The sequence below is a fragment of the Planococcus citri genome, chromosome 4 (genome assembly GCF_950023065.1).
Source record: "Planococcus citri chromosome 4, ihPlaCitr1.1, whole genome shotgun sequence".
Classification (NCBI taxonomy): domain Eukaryota; kingdom Metazoa; phylum Arthropoda; class Insecta; order Hemiptera; family Pseudococcidae; genus Planococcus; species Planococcus citri.
Genome location: NC_088680.1, coordinates 61830035 through 61849071, shown reverse-complemented (window position 1 = coordinate 61849071; position 19037 = coordinate 61830035). Strand labels below are relative to the sequence as shown.

The window sequence follows — 19037 nt, the reverse complement described above, 5'->3', positions numbered from 1 at the left end:
AATTATTGCACTCTACTTTCAGACTTATTGTAGGTATGATTTAAAAATTTTTCATTTCGGTTTCCAGTTTTTAACTGACTTTTTGGTTTTTATTTTAAAAAAAAAAATAGTTTTAATTTTCCTGGCTTTGAATTCAAGTTTCTTATTGTTTTGTTTCATTTTCAAACAGTCTGAATTCAATTCTCAAATAATTTCAATTTTTTTTTACTTTTTTTGTGTTAGTAAATTTTGATTTATTTGGTTGTAGGTTTCAATTTTTTTGATTTCGGTTCAAGTTTCACATTTTTTGACTTTCATACTCTAATTTCAATACGAATTTTTTTCAATTTTGTACTCTTGTTTTTCATTCTAGTTTTCGCTGTGGTTCATTTTTGTTAATTTTCAGTTTGAGTTCCAGTTTTTTTTTCTCAACTTCAGAGTCAAATTCTTTATTTATAGTTTTCAAATTTCAGTTTCAATTTTTATTCAAATTTACTGTTAATCCTCATTTTTGAATTTAGCTTTTTTCTCTATTCTCACTTTCCCTATTTTCAACTTTCAGTTCGAGTTCAAAAGTTTTTTTTTCAAATTTCAGTATTCATAATTTTTAATTCTCATTTTCAATTTCAATTTTTTTTTTCAAATTTCCAAATTCACTCACTTTTTTAAGCCTTTAGTTTCGGGTTTTTTCAATTTTCAGTTCTTTCATTTCAATTCAAATTTTCTTGATTTTTTTTTACTTTTGTTTTCCATTTCAGTTTTTTCTCACGTTTTCAATTTCATCATGTTTGATTTTCAGTTTTAGTTTGCAGAGTCCCACTTCAGCTTCAACTTTTTTTCCTGATTCTTCAACTTTCATTTCCGTTTTGTTTTTATTTTTTCAGTTTTCGGCGTTACTTTTTTAGCAGCTTCAGTTCCTGTTTCTTTAGCTAAAGATTCCAAGATTTTTTTTCAATTTTTACGTTCTCTCTTCAAAAAAAATTTGAATGCCAGTTTTTTTGAACTTCAATTGTTCCAATTCAATTTTAATTATTTTTTGATTCTTCCACTTCCATTTTTACATTTTCGACAGTTTGAGAGAGTAGCTCAAGACCGCTGTGAGTGGAGTAGGCTGAGAGAGACCTTTGCCCTTGGGCAATAGTTGAATGGACATGTACTTTCTAGTCCAAGTAACAAACAAAAAAAAAAAAAAAAAAAAGTGTTAAAATAATTTGTTTTACTATTGACTAATGTTTGTACTGTCAATTCGCTAATAAAGGTTTGTTATTGTTATTGTTTCTACAAATTTCTACTTTTAAAAATTGTTAATTTTAATTTTTTTAAAAATTTTTAGTTTTAGTTCCAGTTTTTTCAATTTTCAGTTCTTTCATTTCCATTCCAATTTTTCCCAATTTTTATTTGTTTTCTGAAGCGGTAGCATACCGTGGAATAGCCACTATGATATTACCAGGGCAAATTTGCCGTCCCAAATAGCTTTAGTCATTGAGACGTTTGAGAGTTCGTTCACGTTTGCGTATTTTTAAGTCTATTCTGACTTCTGTTCACTCAATTATTTAGCTTGTAAGAGTTGAGATGTTTTTCTAACATTCGTAATAAAAATTGTGTTAAATAACCACTTTATTTTCTATCCCTGCAGATAATTATATGTACCTATTGCACAAACTGTCTCATGCAGTATTGGCGCCCAACGTGGGACCAACTTACCTTTTTTTAAGGTTTTGAGTTTATTTTTAATCTTTAGTTGAGATGTTTTTCCAACATTTGTGATAAAAATAAAATCATGTTAAATGACCACTTTATTTCCTATCCTTGCAGATAATTATATGCAGTAAAAGCCGCTTATTATTATAACGGTTAATGTTATAAATCGCTTAATATTATTAAAATGGTTCGGTCCCAATCTTTTATACCTCATTACATTAAACTTCCATCAGTTATTGTAATAAGAGCATCGGATAATGTTATAATTTTTAACTGATTTTAATGCATTTTTCGCATTTGTATATAATTTTACAATGTTTTCAACACTTTTTCACCCAGTTTTTATCTAATTTTTCTGAAATTTCAGACTTTTTTTTTACTAACATCATTTTTAATACTTTTTTCATAACTTTTCGAAGTTTCAACCTATTTTTAACACTTTTACTCGCAATTTTTGCAAAATTCTAGTTCAATGATTGTATGTATATTTAGTAAAAAATTGATAATGTTCAAACTTTTGACAAAAAAATACACTTTTTTTTCAATCGGTTTGTGTTATAAGTCGCTTAATGTTATTAAATTGGGCTGGGACAAATGTTATAACATTAAGCGGCTTTTACTGTATATTGCACAAACTGTCTCATGCACCCATACAATAATGACCATGCTAATTTTGATGTGAATGTCAACGCATCCACATCTGTCACTTTTGGATGCTATATGTCGATGTGAATTTCGACCCTGTGTCAAGCTAATTGTCGCTTTGTTGACTGATGTTGTTCTGCATTCGTGTCGACAATTGGCTCAACACAGGGTTGAAATTCACATTGACATGGGGAATCCAAAAGTGACGGATGTGGATGGATTGACATTCACATCGAAATTTATGTCGACCTCCTGCTTTGTAAAATTATAAAATTTGAGTTTCAAAATTAAAGAAGTACAGACGAATGTCTGTATAATCTGAAAAATGAACAGACATGCCTTATATCAAAGATGGTGCAATACTTTATCTAAGAGTACTAAACTAATCCATTTTCATGTCGACATGTTGATGTTAATGTTGATGTGAAATTTGACATCAACATCAACATCATATCATCTACAACTCCAAACTGTGGAAAAGTGAATAATTTCATCAATGCCCTAAGAAATTTGTTTTCCTCATTGAACAAGATCATATTTTTGAATGTTTACTAAACTTTTAAACACTAAAACAAAAATTTTAATTCTGAAAAATTGGTCGACATAGTTGTGGGTTGTAGATGTAAATTTTGAGCATTGAATTTTACATACATCTACATGTTGAGATGGCATGTCGAGGTATCAGAAATGATGAGAAAATTTCAAAACTTTTCATTTACCTGGCTTTTGTACAGACAGAAGATTCCTACTAAATAATTAACTGACCACTTTTCCATCATTAGGTATGTTGGAAAAAAAATGTAGTCGATGTAAATGTCGACGTCGACAATTGTTGTGCGGGCAATATTGGCGCCCAACGTGGGGCCAACTTACCTTTTTTTCTAAGGTTTTGAGTTTATTTTCAATCTTTGGTTTCAGTTTCCATTTTTGTATTTTTTTTTTCAATTTCAATGTGAGTTTCAATTGTTTTCTGATTCTACAATTTCCATTGCAATTTTTTCTTTGTTACAGTATTAAAATTTTCAGTCTTCCAGTTTAGGTTATGAGCGTTTTTCCTAAATTTCAGTTTCAGTTTCAATTTTTTGGACTTGAGTTCAAAATGCAGTTTTTTCAATTCCAATACTTCAATTTTTTAAATTTAAGATTTTACTTTTCATCATTTTCAGTTTCAGTTACCTATATTGCTAATTACTGTTTTTTAAGTTACAATTTCAGTTCTTAATTTAAATTGCTGTGTTTTTTAAAGATTTTTTTTGTTTTTATTTTTTTAAATTTCAAGTATAATTTTTTTTCGACTCACCCATTCTCATTACGGTTTTGCCATTTTAGTTTTTCCATTAAGTATCTAGAATTTCAACATCTAAAATAGTTTCTTCTCACTTTCAATTTTGATTTTTTTAGTTTTCAGTTTCACTTTTTGGCACTTTCTGTTTTGAATTCAATTTTTCCAATTTTCTATTTTTTTCAAATTTTTTTTCAATTTTCAATTTCCAATTTTACTTTTTCTTACTTTCAGTTTTTTTTTTTCAAATCCTAGTTTCTTCGAATTTTCACTTTTTCTAAGTAGATATTTACAATTTCAATTTATCAATTTCTTAAATTTCATTTTCGTTTGTTTTAGCATTTAATTCCACTTTTTTGGATCATCAAATTCAATTGTAGTTTTTTCAAAGAATTAGGTCTCAATTCTAGAGCTTTTAATGTTAGTTTGTGCTTTGAGTTTTACTCCTTTAGTCCAGGAAAAATAACATTCCATTGGGAAAAGTGAGGTAGAAAGCTGAATTTTGGTATACAGGTCCATTTTTTGGTGCTGAACACGAATCCGATGAGTCCCCGGTCGTCCCTGGTGAGCTTTCTCCCCTATTGTGGATGTAAGCCCCCCAAAACCAGTTTTTTGCAATTTTCTCCCCCGCATTGCATTTTAGCGAAAAATGAGGTTGGACACAAGAATCTACGTCAAATTTCCGATCTAGTGACATATCAACTTTTCTTCTACCCTCAAGGGGGTTGGAACCACAACCATTCAAAAAAGGGGGGTTCCCTGAAAAATACAAAACGTCTATAGGCGCCTAAGAGGGGTGAAATGGTCCCCAACAGCGTTCGAGTTGATATTAGCATGAAAAGTGGGTACCATAGAGAAACCTCCGCGCAAAAAATTTTAGATCCACACCCCCTCCCCTTTTTGCGGAACCCTCCTTTTTTGAAATTTCAGTATCACTTTCCTCAGCCCCATATCAACCGATTTTGAAAATTTTTCTGGAGGTTATGTATATGCTTGATAGGTAACCCCACAAAAATTTTCAACCCCCTCCCCTCATATTTACCCCCCAAAATGGCGTTTTTTTCATTTTTTTAGGCCTATTAACAATCAAGATTGCGAGGTAAAATTTTGTAAACACGTTTTTTGGATGTATTTTTGGCCCCCAAACATCATATACTATATTAGAAATTTTTGCTTTGGTGCGCCGTGGTAAAAACTTGAAATAATGTATCGTAGGGGGGTGGGGGGTGAAATGGCAATTTTGAAAAAAACAACTATCAATGAGTAGGGTATCGTTTTCATATGATTCGATACCGCTGAGCACGAATATGACCTCAGATTTTTTGCTACACTCACCTACCCCTCTCCAGAGCCCCTCAGCCCCCTCAATTTTCACGATTTTCGAAATATAGTTATTTTGATGATGTTGGTGTCGTTTTCATATGATTCGATACCGTTGAGCACGAATATGACCTCAGATTTTCTGCTACAATCACCTACCCCTCTCCAGAGTCCCTCAGCCCCCTCATTTTTCACGATTTTCGAAAGAAAATGACGATTACAACTATTCCAGCGACGAAAGTTATACCACAGATGATGACATTAGTGATGATGACGATTAAGTGAATCACAAATTAACATTCTTTACTTTTTTTTATGAGTATTTTGTTACCATATTTTTTTCTTGTGATTTTTTATGTAGGTAGTCATTGAATTATAAAATACATACTCATACATACTCAAGTTACAGTTATCATGAATAATTATTATGCCACATGGCACATATGCTCCGCATACCTATACAGTCCAGTACACATACAGATTGTTACGTTTTCTGCGAGGAAAAAAATTGAAGGGTCCACCCCCCTCGAGGGGGAGCCATGTGCTGTAGCTCATTCTACGAGAAATTTTATGTACAATAACAATGAACTTATGTAATTTTCCCATAGCAATGATACCAACATCACCAAAATAACATTATTTCGGAAATCGTGAAAATTGAGGGGGCTGAGGGGCTCTGGAGAGGGGTAGGTGAGTGTAGCAAAAAATCGGAGGTCGTATTCGTGCTCAGCGGTGTCGAATCATATGAAAACGACACCAACATCATCAAAATAACTATATTTCGAAAATCGTGAAAATTGAGGGTCGTGCAAATTGAGGGGGCTGAGGGGCTCTGGAGAGGGGTAGGTGAGTGTAGCAAAAAATCTGAGGTCGTATTCGTGCTCAGCGGTGTCGAATCATATGAAAACGCCACCAACATCATCAAAATAACTATATTTCGAAAATCGTGAAAATTGAGGGGGCTGAGGGGCTCTGGAGAGGGGTAGGTGAGTGTAGCAAAAAATCTGAGGTCATATTCGTGCTCAGCGGTATCGAATCATATGAAAACGATACCCTACTCATTGATAGTTGTTTTTTTCAAAATTGCCATTTCACCCCCCACCCCCCTACGATACATTATTTCAAGTTTTTACCACGGCGCACCAAAGCAAAAATTTCTAATATAGTATATGATGTTTGGGGGCCAAAAATACATCCAAAAAACGTGTTTACAAAATTTTACCTCGCAATCTTGATTGTTAATAGGCCTAAAAAAATGAAAAAAACGCCATTTTGGGGGGTAAATATGAGGGGAGGGGGTTGAAAATTTTTGTGGGGTTACCTATCAAGCATATACATAACCTCCAGAAAAATTTTCAAAATCGGTTGAAATGGGGCTGAGGAAAGTGATACTGAAATTTCAAAAAAGGAGGGTTCCGCAAAAAGGGGAGGGGGTGTGGATCTAAAATTTTTTGCGCGGAGGTTTCTCTATGGTACCCACTTTTCATGCTAATATCAACTCGAACGCTGTTGGGGACCATTTCACCCCTCTTAGGCGCCTATAGACGTTTAGTGTTTTTCAGAGAACCCCCCTTTTTTGAATGGTTGTGGTTCCAACCCCCTTGAGGGTAGAAGAAAAGTTGATATGTCACTAGATCGGAAATTTGACGTAGATTCTTGTGTTCAACCTCATTTTTCGCTAAAATGCAATGCGGGGGAGAAAATTGCAAAAAACTGGTTTTGGGGGGCTTACATCCACAATAGGGGAGAAAGCTCACCAGGGACGACCGGGGACTCATCGGATTCGTGTTCAGCACCAAAAAATGGACCTGTATACCAAAATTCAGCTTTCTACCTCACTTTTCCCAATGACCCTTTTTTTTCATCTAATTTTCCTGGACTACTTTTGAACTCAAGTGTCAGTTTCTATTTTAAGTTATTCCGTTTCAGTTTCACCTTGTTTTAATAGTAATTTTCAGTTTTGATTTCAGATTTCCAACTTGTAGATATTAAATTAAGTAACCTAATTTCTGATCGTAAAATCTATTCACATTGATGTGAAATTTGTGTCACTGAACCACCAAACTCGTACGAATTTTTGATCAAAACAGTACAGTAGCAGAATGTCTACCACATATTGGCAGACAAAAAAAAATACATAAATAATTTTTGAAAATTTTCCTAAATTCTCATACAATTAATCACACTACCCAAAAGCAAGGCCTCCTGTAAAAATTCCATCAAAATCTCATCCTACGCAGGAAAACCCCCAAACAAATTTCCACGCAATGAATCATTATGCCCATCTAATTCAGTACAGAACAGGGGAACTGGGAAGAGATCGCTATTGCTTTGCTACAACGACGACGCGACACAACAACCAACCAACCAACTTTCCATTTATGTTAATAATTTTGCATACTCGATCGTATTTCAGGCGCCAGTTCCTCTAATCCCTCTCTAACACAATAATAGTACATTCTGAAAAAACCCCGGGTCGATAACAGAAGCCGATACCATCCGCCATCATCATATTTTTCAGTCACCAAAATAAATAACTATCTACTCTACGATAGTTCACACGGGTACAGTACACGTATTATTATATAAGTTACACGTACAAAGAGCGAGACAACAGAGAGCGAGAGTGAGAGAAAAAAAAATTATGGCAAACTCGACATCCGTACTTGAAAATCTACGAGATTGTCACATGTTTACAAACATACGACAATAATTATTACGAATTTACCACTATATAATACACAGATAACTACTACTTTTTTTTTTTTTTTAATATCATACAAGTAGATACGAAAACTAACCAACTAAATAGAAATAAAAATATAAGATAAAATAAAAGACAAATTAGAGAGTACTGGTTACGAAAGTAAAAAAAAAAAAAAATGGAACGAAAAAGAAATAGTTCTGGAACAAGTAAAAAAAAAAAAAAAAAAAAAAAACGGCGATAGGACTAAAAAAAACAAACTAAAACAATCACAAGCGTTATACGTTCTTTTTACTGTTTATTCATTTTTTTTTTTTTTTTTTAGATTTGGTTTTAGTTTGATTATATATTTAATTATTTTTTTTAATAATCTGTTTATTAAATCAATGAATACACATTGACGAGGATAGAGATTGTTAGTATTAGGTTGCAGATACCCTCTCTCGTACACATCTTGTAATATTGGATTGCGCTCTTGAAAAAAATCACGGTTAATCGAGGGAGCTTGGGAGGGAAATAGGGGTCGAATACGCTCAAAACGCAGCACATCATTACATCGTACACTGTACCAGAAGACACAACATACTCTTTACATAAAAGCACATTTAAAAGTACAGTCACCTTGTACCCGTTTAAAAAAGAAAAAACAGAAGTAAAAAAAAATTGCCAACATAAACTTAACACATATTTTTTAACAAAAAAAACACCCGATCGATACGTCGTCGTTAATGTATCGTAGTAAAAAGTACTAATAAAGGTGTAGAGAAGAAAACCACACACAAAAACACTTCGATAGTGTAAATCCCCATCACCGAAAGCGTTGTTTTTTTGTTTTAAATACTTGTCTCGTACGGTATTTTTGGTAACGTATAGAACAAATAAGGCGTAGAATGACCCTCACAGTAATGCGGGCGATGGGGATTTTCGCATGGTGGCGTCTTCAGAATCGGGGGACCAAAGGTGGCGGTAATTGTAGACGGATTATATGGCGCTTTCCCGGGGTCCTCATCAATGTATGTGATGTCAGAGAGAGGGCGACTGCGCGTACTGCGCAAACTATGGATAGATCGACGTTCTTCCAGATCTTCCAACGTTGACTTGAACGCTCGTATAACACGAAGCTGTAAAACACACCGCATATAGGACGAGTGAGGAGATGTCCGAATTCATCCCAAGCACACGCGCCCCATATTATAATTGTATGTACAAGGTATAAGAGAGAGTAGAGAGAGAGAGAAAGAGAAAGAGAGCGAAAGAAAAACAGCACTAGGTTGTTCACACACCGAGAGTTAAATGTGTGCCGCAATTTTCAAAATGTGTATTCGATCGTTATTTGTTTTATGGGTAAAAGAAGAATTTTTCGAATAAAAAAATGTTTAAATTTGAAATTAAAAAAAAAAAAAAAAAAAAAAAAAAAACTCGAATACTAGGTAGGTAAATGTACGAATATTATAGGTAACTTAAATATGGTATAAATACGTAGCTAGATAACTTAGCTCGGCTCAGATGCCAACTCTCACACAGGTCATGATTTTATTAAATCTATGGTGGTGCTCGATGAAGATGGTAATAGTGATCACGATTGTAATAAATATACAACACCACAGAATTAATCCATTAATCAAAATATTTCCTTTATGGTCAAAATTACTTTACTTACACACGTCAAGATTTTCAACTACCTAAGTCAAAATATTATCACACACAAATCTAGGCTACCTATTATGTTATCGTTTATGTATTGAATGTGCGATGAAACGATGTAATTTTACGAGTATGTGGTGCATTGTTCGTCATCTCTTTGGTGGATTTTGAAAAACAGAAAAAGAAGATGAGTATTTTTGTAGAGTATACGATGATTGATGCGGGGTAATAAGTGTACGAAATGTATTTGTGTTGTGTTGAGATTTTTTTTTTTAGAAATCTCTGAACCTTTCAATGTCTATCACTAAACTTGAAAAAAATGTTGCTTTGGTTTTTCACTGTTTTTTTTTTTTTTTTTTTTTTTTTTTTATAATACGAAAACGGAAAAGTGAATCAAACTTTATCTTAATAAACCACTTTTAGAAATGAAGATTCACGTTTTTCTTTGATCTTTTTGAATCTTTAATATATTTTTTATGCGTTTCTTGATCCTTAATGAGTAATTTAAATTTTTTCACAATTCATAAATACTCAATAATTTTCTTATTCTTATTAACAAACATTTTTTTATTTCTTTGAAGAATATTTTTATACATTTTCAATAAGTATTTGATCCACTATCCATGATTCAACACTTTTTTTCTTTCTGTTCAATTTTCAATATAAAAAAATGTAAAAAAAATTTTTTCTGAGAAAAATTGATGTTTTTCAATTTTTTGTTGTTTTTTAAATTTGTAATTTAAAAAAAAATATTTCCTAGAGTAAATATTGTTGTTTTTGAAAAACCTGACCTATTCCAATTTCTTTTTTTATCATTTATTGGAAATGCATTTTTTTAATAGATATTTATTTTGTTTCTTTGGTTTTTGAAAAACTTTTCAACTTTCTTCAATTTCAATATTTTTTTTCAGTTTTGAAAATTCTTTTTCTTCTTGAAAAATTTTCCTTCAATTACTAAGTGCATTATTTTAGAAAATTGTATTCCAATGTTGTTGTTGTTGTTGTTTGTTTTTTTTTTTGAAAAACTGTGTCGATTTTTTTCAATTTTTAAGAAATTGATTTTACTTAATTGATTTTTTTGGAAAAAATTTCATATTTTTTTCAGTTATTTGTTTAAAAGTGGTTTTTGAAATCTTGCCTGTAAAAAAAGCTTCCATTTTTGAACATTTCACTGTATTTTTTTCATTTTTAAATCTAGTTTTCAATTTGTTCATTTTTTCATATTTTTGAAAAATGGATTCGTCAAAATTTCTTGTTTTAGGATATTGTATTGTGATTTTTTTTTTGTTCTTTAATTAGAGCGTCTCTATTATTTTTTCAATTCATCGAATGTAATTCTTCAATTTTCACAATTTGAATCGGTTTTTGAAAAAGTTTTCATGTTTTAAAATTTCTTTTTCATATTTCTGAAAAACGGTTTTTGCTTTTCTTGCCCTCGAAAATCGTTTTCTAAATTTTTGGTTTTTGAAAACAGCTTTTCCAACTTTTTTCAATTTTCCGAATTTCTTCAATTTACACTTTTTTTTTTATTCAGAAATGTTCTCTCAAAACTTGTTTTTGAAAATCATGTTCATTTTGAGATATTACATATTTTCTACTTTTCCAATTGTTTGTTGTTTTTATTTAAAAAAAAAATGATTTTTCAATGCTTCAATTTGAATTATGCACCAAAAGTTTAATTTTTTAAATTTTTTTTAAAATTTTAAACTATTTTATTGCATTTTTTCCATAGTTGAAATTGGTTTTCAAATTATGCTTTTTGAAAAATCGTTTCTTCAAAATCACTTGATTTAAAAAATTAGAATTCTAATTTTTAAAAAAATTCAAATTGGACAAATTTTTTTGAAGAAATATCAATTTTTTATGTTTTTGAAAATGTTTCTTGAATGCTGTTTTCAAAATTTATGTTTATTTTGAGAAATACTGTTTCCATTTTCCTAATTTTTCTGCTACTTTAATTTTTTTTAAAAAGCTCCACCTTTTGTTTTTATTTTCTCAAAATGGATAGACATAGACATTTATTTTTTAAAGTGCTTATAACACAGTAATATTTTGGTTTTAAAAGCACTTATACTATTTTGGATTATTTCTTGTGGAAAACTGCATATTTTTTTGTATGTTTTCAAGTCCCATCTTTGAAATATTTTCAATTTTAACTATTATTTTACATTTTTTGCATGTTTTTCAATTTTTTTTCTGATTTTTAAAATATAGACTAATGCTTTTAATTGTTCTTCAATTTTTTGATTTTAGATTATTTTTTTTTTTCAAAAACCTTGATTATGAAAATTGTTTTTCAATAATTCTTTTTTTGAAGAACACTTTTTTGATTTTTCTAATTTAGATCGTTTTTTTAAAATTGTATTTCAATTTTTTTCTTTACGAAAAATGTTATTTAAAATCGTGTCTTCGCAAATTGTTTTTTGCTAAATTTTTTTTTTCAAATTTCATGTTTTAGAATATTGTTATTTACCAATTTTTTTTTGTTTTTTTTTCTATTTTTCCATTTTTAAAATTATCAAAACGTCATAATTTTTTCAAGTATAAATGATTTTTTCAGTTCGAAATGACCAAAAATTTTTCACTGCATTAATTTTTGAACTTTTTTTCTACATTTATCTTCAATTTCTCGAAAAAATGTTGCTTCATATGGAAAAAAACTTCAATTTTTTGTCATTTTAAAAAAAATAGGCACCTGAAATTTTTTAATGAATATGTGTTTATATTTTTTTGATTTTAGCTCTGTTTTTCAAACTCCAAACTTGGGTTTAAAAATCAATAAATTGGGGTCTTGAAAATTAAAAATTTTATCACTATTTCAAATTTCTTCTATCAATTTAAAATTGTGTATGAAGAAACCATTTCTGTCAAAAAATTGCCATAAAAAATGAGCTGATGGTAAAAAATGAACTTTAATCACTTAAAAAAACACAGTTTAAAAAAATTGATGAAAATAAAAAACTAAAATTTTCCAATAATAATTTTAAATTTTAGGACATAAGGAAAAGACTTTCAGCAACCTTGAAAAAGTTCAGCAACACGACAAGAAGACATCACAATAAACGTTTTCTCGATATTTATGATGCGATGCAATATATGTAGGTATTTCCCTCTTAATTCGTGTCTTCGTCATTTGAAATATGTACATCGGTACAATTTTATCAATTAGCGTGTGTTTCATACTCGTAGGTCACAAAGGTTTGTGATTGTTTTGCTCGTGTGTTTGGATTTTCAAAAAAAAAAAAAAAAAAAACATTTCAACACCTAATAAAAATAATTTCAAATTTGATCATTCCTTCATTTTCTCATCAGATTTCATTATCATAATTCTTCAAACTCCAAAATCACCCAAAAAAATCCACCACCCAAACTTTCAATAACAATTTCCACACTTCTAACACAATTTAAGTAAACCTGCTCACGGACGGTTGAAAATCGAAAAAATCATCGCTATACAATCGAACTATTAAACCGATTCATAATACAACATACAGTAAAAAAAATCTATAATAACGATTAAAAGCCAATTACTACTTTCAGCATAATTAGCCACCAAATCTGAGGGGATAATTCTCGTTGTTATACAAGAACGACTACTTATATATTTGTCAATTAATTTTCGGCTCATTATACAACATAATAATCGTAATAATACCAAAAAAAAAAAAAAAAAAAAAAAAAAAAATACATAATTAAATTCTAATAAGGTGAAATTTAAAACGCAACTGACCTGAGTTTGTAAACGCGTTAATCCTCTTATCCATAAAATCTGACCCGCTCTCGGCTTCTTGTCGGCATCCGGGTCGAATTTATCTTCCCCGAGAGCGATAGCCTCGGTATATTGTTCGGGATGACCACGACCCCATCTGGGTAACAAATTATTAGGTACAATATTAACCATAAACCTGAAATCGCCAATACATGCAGTCGTTGTCGTCGTTGTTGCAAAACTTACGAAAGTAATTTTGGTAATTTTCTGGTCGGTATCGTGGTAACTACTTGACTCCATAATAAAGTGCCTACGCCGAAGAATATGCACCACAGCCATTGTTCTAAGGATAATTCCGCAGTAGAAAAAGCTTGACCTCCGAATTGGATGATGACGACCTGTTTTCGATACACAATTTCCACGTAAATGATTTTCAAAAATATTACAATTTGTTTGAAAATGGCTGCCAAACGTACCTGAGATGCTACGGTACCGATCCAAATTGAATAAAAAATAGGATTAGAAAAAAAACCTTCGAAAACGTTACGTTGTCCGTGGATTTTTCGAGCGTTTATTTCATTGAACAAAGTCATCATAACGAATGTATTAAATATTATGGTAAAATGTTGAGACGGCTTAGCATTCGGCTCGGCACCTCTTCCGGTAGGAACGTCCAGCCATACATCACCTAAATCGCAAAAAAGCGAAAAAAAAAACACACCCCAACGTCATTAATTTACTCTAAAATGAACTCAGTTCGTTCTGCAGCAACTTACCGATAAATAATAATGTAAATATGACGGTAATTTGATAAAAAGCTTGACCTATGATGTTTTTCATCATAGTTCTGGAAATTAGAGGTTTTGTTCGACCATAAGGCTTTCTTAGCAATAAGTCTGGTGTTGGCATTTCAGTAGCCAAAGCTAACGACGCCAACGTATCCATAATTAAATTAACCCATAACATTTGTACAGCCTGGAATAGGTAAATTACAACATCAATATTATAACCTATCCAGCTTGGAGAAAAAAAATCACTCCAAAGATACTCGTACCTTTAGAGGACTGTCACGAACTGCGCATGCGCCAATGAACGCGACGATTACTGCAACTACGTTTACAGTCAGCTGAAATTGTAGAAATTTTGCAATGCTGTCGTATACGTTTCTCCCCCACATGACAGCTTTTACGATACTGCTAAAATTATCATCAGTCAATATAATATCAGATGCTTCTTTCGCCACATCTGTGCCGGCAATGCCCTGTAATAAATCAAACAGTTCCATGCGGTGAAAAATGTGAAAATAAAATGAAAAGTGTATGTTGTGAAAATATGTATAGGTACCATAGCGAAACCGACGTCAGCTTTTTTCAAAGCTGGACCGTCATTTGTACCATCTCCTGTTACAGCTACCACCTCTCTTTTATCGTTGGCTTTACTGTCGATCATTCCTTTCACTAAAGTGTACTTATCAGTCGGCGATGATCTGGCAAGTACTCTCAAATGAGGCCATACTTTATCGAGTAAATGTTGCTGAACCTGTATTAGAACAATAATCGAACATTTTTTTAGTCGTATTCGCCAATTAGTAATGATTAAATTAATATTTATCCTCAAATCGCAACGTCAACCACAGAATTAGAAAATTAGATCGAATTGAAATTTAAAATACATAATAAACGCTCAATGTTATGCAATTGCGTATCCTGCTATGAGCAAGATTTTGCCGAACTGGTACTTTGAAGGAAAAGAACGAAAATGGCCAACAATCAAAAGTTGCATACAACATAACTTATCAAAAATTAATGTCTTAGAATCATTTAAATGAGAAGAAATCTAGGTAAGTACATATCTTTGTTTTTTTGATCTTGAAAAACCTTGAGTCGCTTCCCTCCTATCCAAATTGACCTGCGAGGTTGATGCACATTTAAGGATGCACTTGTTAAAATTTTCGATCGTTTAGAGCACATCATCTGATTTTACAATATTTTTTGTACGACTTTAGAGATCTTGGGAAAAGGGCGAGAAATTCTAGACATGTGGGGGGATTTTAAAAAGTTTGAAAAAAATATCGATTTGAGACATTTTAGTAGACTTTTTGGCTTTAAAAATCTTGGGAGAAAAAGTCAATGAATCATTAAATGACGTCAAAACTCTCAAAAAACGAATTTTTGACAAAAAATTTCTTATGGAGTAGGGTATAGCGCTTTAGGAGTCTCAATAAATATTTTTGGTAAATTGGTGGTAATTTTCTGGTAAATTAGCGCTAAATTATGAGTCATTTTTGGTAAAACACTTGTCATTACAATAACGAGCTATTTTTGATAAAATATTGAAACTTTTTGATAAATTTCTGGTAATCTTGGTAAATTATTGGTAATTTTTGGTAATATCCTGGCCTGGTAATTTTGGATAAATTCTTGATAATTTTAAATACTGAAAATCTTTTGGTAAATTACAGGTAATTTTGAGTAAATTTAAAGTTTTTACTTTTTTTGCTCAATTCCAGGTAATTTTATTTTTGGTAAAGCACAGGTCATTTTTGATAGATTACTGGTATTTCTTTGATATATTACCAGTAATTTTTGGTAAATTACATATAATCTTTGGTAAATAACAATAATTTTTGGTAGATTACAAGCAAATTTTTGGTAAATTACAAGCAAATTTTTGGTAAATTACAAGTAATTGTCGCTAAATTACAAGTAATTTTTGGCGAATTACAAGTAATTGTCGGTAAATTACAAGTAATTGTCGCTAAATTACAAGTAACTTCTGGTAAATTACAAGTAATTTTAGATAACTTACAAGTACCAAACTTTTGGTAAATTACAAGTAAAAGTAATTTTAGGTAAATTACAAGTAACTTTTGGTGAATTGGGTACATGTAATTTTTGATGAATTACCTGTAATTTTGGATAAATGATGATTAATGTTTTCTTAAACTATACCAGTAATTTTTAAAAAATAAATTACCAATTTTTTTGGGTAATTACAGAATTGGTAAGGTCAATGTACATATATTTAGGTAAATTAACAGTAAATTATAGTGAATTACCGCTGATTATTTTGGGAAAATTTCTGGTAATTTTGAGTTACCTAATAACTAATATGTTTCAGTTAATTCAAGATGATTCAGGTTGGGCGCCATTTATTGGCACGACAGATTGATTGATTTGAATGACAAGAAATGAGTGTTTTGCATGACAGACGCTAATGTCTTAATACCACTTTTTTAACGACAGAAAGAGTTTTCAACCACTGCATGACAACAAAAATTCAAGTGCATGCTGGTGTATGCTCGACAAATTGAATGAAATGCATCGACGACTTTGGTAAATGAACGACAAAATTATTATAAAAAGGACATATTTATTCACACAGTCCTGATCTTTTATGTGTGATTACTGATTACATTAAAATTCCATGGATTATTGTAATTAAAGCTTCGGTTAATGTTATAATTTTTAACTAATTTTAATGTTTTTTTTTCACATTTTTATATAATTTTAAAATGAAGGGCGGTTTTCCAAAAGTGGATAAGTCAATTTTTTTGAAAATTGAGTTTTTCACGCCATTGTGTTCTATAGGTTGTATCTCACCTATCTAATGCCTAACCTACCCAAAATACCAATTTATTTACTCGCAATTCAGCTTTTCTGTAAGTTGCAGATCGCAATCGTTTTTCCAAAACGTGATAAGTCACAATTTATCCAGTGAACCTTTGAATTCGGTGTTAAAAATATGCGTTAAATTTTTTGTAACTACTGTAATACTTCGTGTTTGTTAAAGTAGAGCTGTGAAAATTGTTTTTTTTCAATACTTAGATGGTACCGTAATATAGGTACTTTTTGTTTTTATTTGATTGCCAAAATGGATAATTTTTGTTAAAAATACAGGTTAAATTTTTTGTAATCAATTTTTTTTGGTCTTCTACTTTTGTATCGTGAATTACAGTTGACTTACATGGATTTGCACCACTGGTTTTATCATATAAATGAAAAACTGAAAAATCGTTTTTCCAAAAGGCGATAAGTCAGTTTACTTTTTCTGCCGCAGAAGCGCTGCGAACTCGAGTTTCACCGTGAAACCAACACGTATGTGTTGAGGTAGACCTAATGCAATGCAACATGCAGGACAGGTTGCATTCTCCAAGTGCATCATGGCTTCAAATAAATGGGCACTAAAAACGTCATTTATCTCAAAATCATGATTTTTGACTTATCGCTTTTTGGAAAACCGCCCTTCAAATGTTTTCAACACTTTTTCACTCAGTTTTTGCCTAATTTTTCTGGTGTGAATTTTCTATGTTTGTCATTCTAGATCTGTTCAATGCTGTCATTTTAATGACCAAAACTGTCGTTAAATTGCTGGGCTTTCCCATGTTTGTCGAGCATTCCTTTTCTTGCAGCGTGAATTTTCTATGTTTGTCATTCTATCTAGGTCTGTCGTTCAATGCTGTTGTTTTAATGACCAAAACTGTCGTTAAATTTCTGTCATTCAAAAACATGATTTTGTCATGGGATTTTCCTTCCCATTCAAGTTTTAATAAATGCTTGGTAATTTTAGGTAAATTACTGGTAATTTTAGGTAAATTACTGGTAATTTTTGGTGAATAACTGGTAATTTTTGGTGAATAACTGGTAATTTTTGGTAAATTACAAGTAGTTTTTGGTAAATTTCTTGTAACTAACTAATTTTTGGTAAATTACTGGTAATTTTTGGTAAATTACTGATAATTTTTGGTAAATTACTGATAATTTTTGGTAAATTACTGATAATTTTTGGTAAATTACAGGTAATTTTTGGTGAATTACTGGTAATTTTGGTAAATTACTAGATAATAATTTTTGGTAAATTACAAGTAACTTTTGGTAAAATACAAGTAGTTTTTGGTAAATTTCTGGTAATTTTTGGTAAATTTCTGGTAATTTTTGGTGAATTACTGGTAATTTTTGGTGAATTACTGGTAATTTTTGGTGAATTACTGGTAATTTTTGGTAAATTACTGGTAATTTTTGGTAAATTACTGGTATTTTTTGGTAAATTACTGATAATTTTTGGTAAATTACAAGTAACTTTTGGTAAATTACTAATTACAAGTAGTTTATGGTAAATTTTTGGTAATTTTTGGTAAATTACAAGAATTTTGGTAAATTACTAAAATTTTGGTAAATTACTGGTAATTTTAGGAAAATTGCTGGTATTTTTTTGGTAATTTTTGGTAAATTACAAGTAACTTTTGAAATTATATCAGAAAATCTGTAAACTTTGAAAAAATCTTGTCTAGATCCTCCCTTAAATGATATGGGGAGGCTGAAATTTGCCATTCGACTTTTTGGAGGGTAATGTTAGTGAAACCAAAATTTTCAGACGCTTTCATCAGTAAGGGTATGGCAAATTTATAGAAGAACTCAACATTTTTTCCAAAGGCCTTCAGCCCACTAAAAATAAGGAACTTTTTCAGAGAGAGTGAGGGGAACTATTGATAAGTAATTGTTGGACAGCAAAAGCTGCAGCATTGAGAATACGTGAACCGACTTGATTCGATCGTCTTTTTGGGCAGAAAATTGATTCTCCATTTTTACGTTTATTAATCTGTTTCAATTTTTCAAATCATAAAAAAGCTAACCTCCGAACTCCAATTTTATTTTTTCATTTAAGAAATGAAGATTATGGGAGGGAAAAGTATTTCTCGAACCTACGGATTCTACTCCATGGGCAGAATTTGCACAGTAAAACTAACAACTTTTGAACCTTCGTTGATTATCAAAGAAATTTTTTCATTAGGTAGGTACCTTATTTTCAGGGGGTTCCAAATCTCGATGATTTTATTTTTCTCATAAAAAATGTCTCGAGGACGTAAAATGTTTTTCGTCGCATCAAAATACAATTTATTTACCTCTGTTATACTTTTTCAATCGAATTTCTGATAAATGAGAAAACAGAATCAAAAACACCAAACTTGAAAAAAATTCCCATTTCATTTTTTCACGATCAATTATTAGTGTTTTAAGCACTCGTTCCATTTTCCCCTCGAATGTGCGAATATC

At 31.0% G+C, this 19037-nt stretch overlaps 1 protein-coding gene across 12 annotated transcripts in view; it reads right to left on the bottom strand.

The window, feature by feature from the left end:
• The window catches only part of PMCA (plasma membrane calcium-transporting ATPase 3), a 246445-nt gene that overhangs the window by 32830 nt on the left and 194578 nt on the right, over positions 1-19037 (bottom strand). For 7 of the 12 annotated variants that reach the window (XM_065363491.1, XM_065363489.1, XM_065363494.1 and 4 more), the window contains exons 17-22: positions 14329-14523; positions 14039-14245; positions 13761-13959; positions 13461-13672; positions 13231-13382; positions 13006-13141 (exon numbers count right to left, since the gene is read on the bottom strand). In XM_065363491.1, coding sequence (XP_065219563.1) covers positions 13006-13141; positions 13231-13382; positions 13461-13672; positions 13761-13959; positions 14039-14245; positions 14329-14523 — 1101 coding nt within the window. Of the gene's footprint in view, positions 1-8449; positions 8753-13005; positions 13142-13230; positions 13383-13460; positions 13673-13760; positions 13960-14038; positions 14246-14328; positions 14524-19037 lie in introns of those variants that run through there. The other 5 variants (XM_065363486.1, XM_065363485.1, XM_065363490.1 and 2 more) reach the window with 1 other exon arrangement.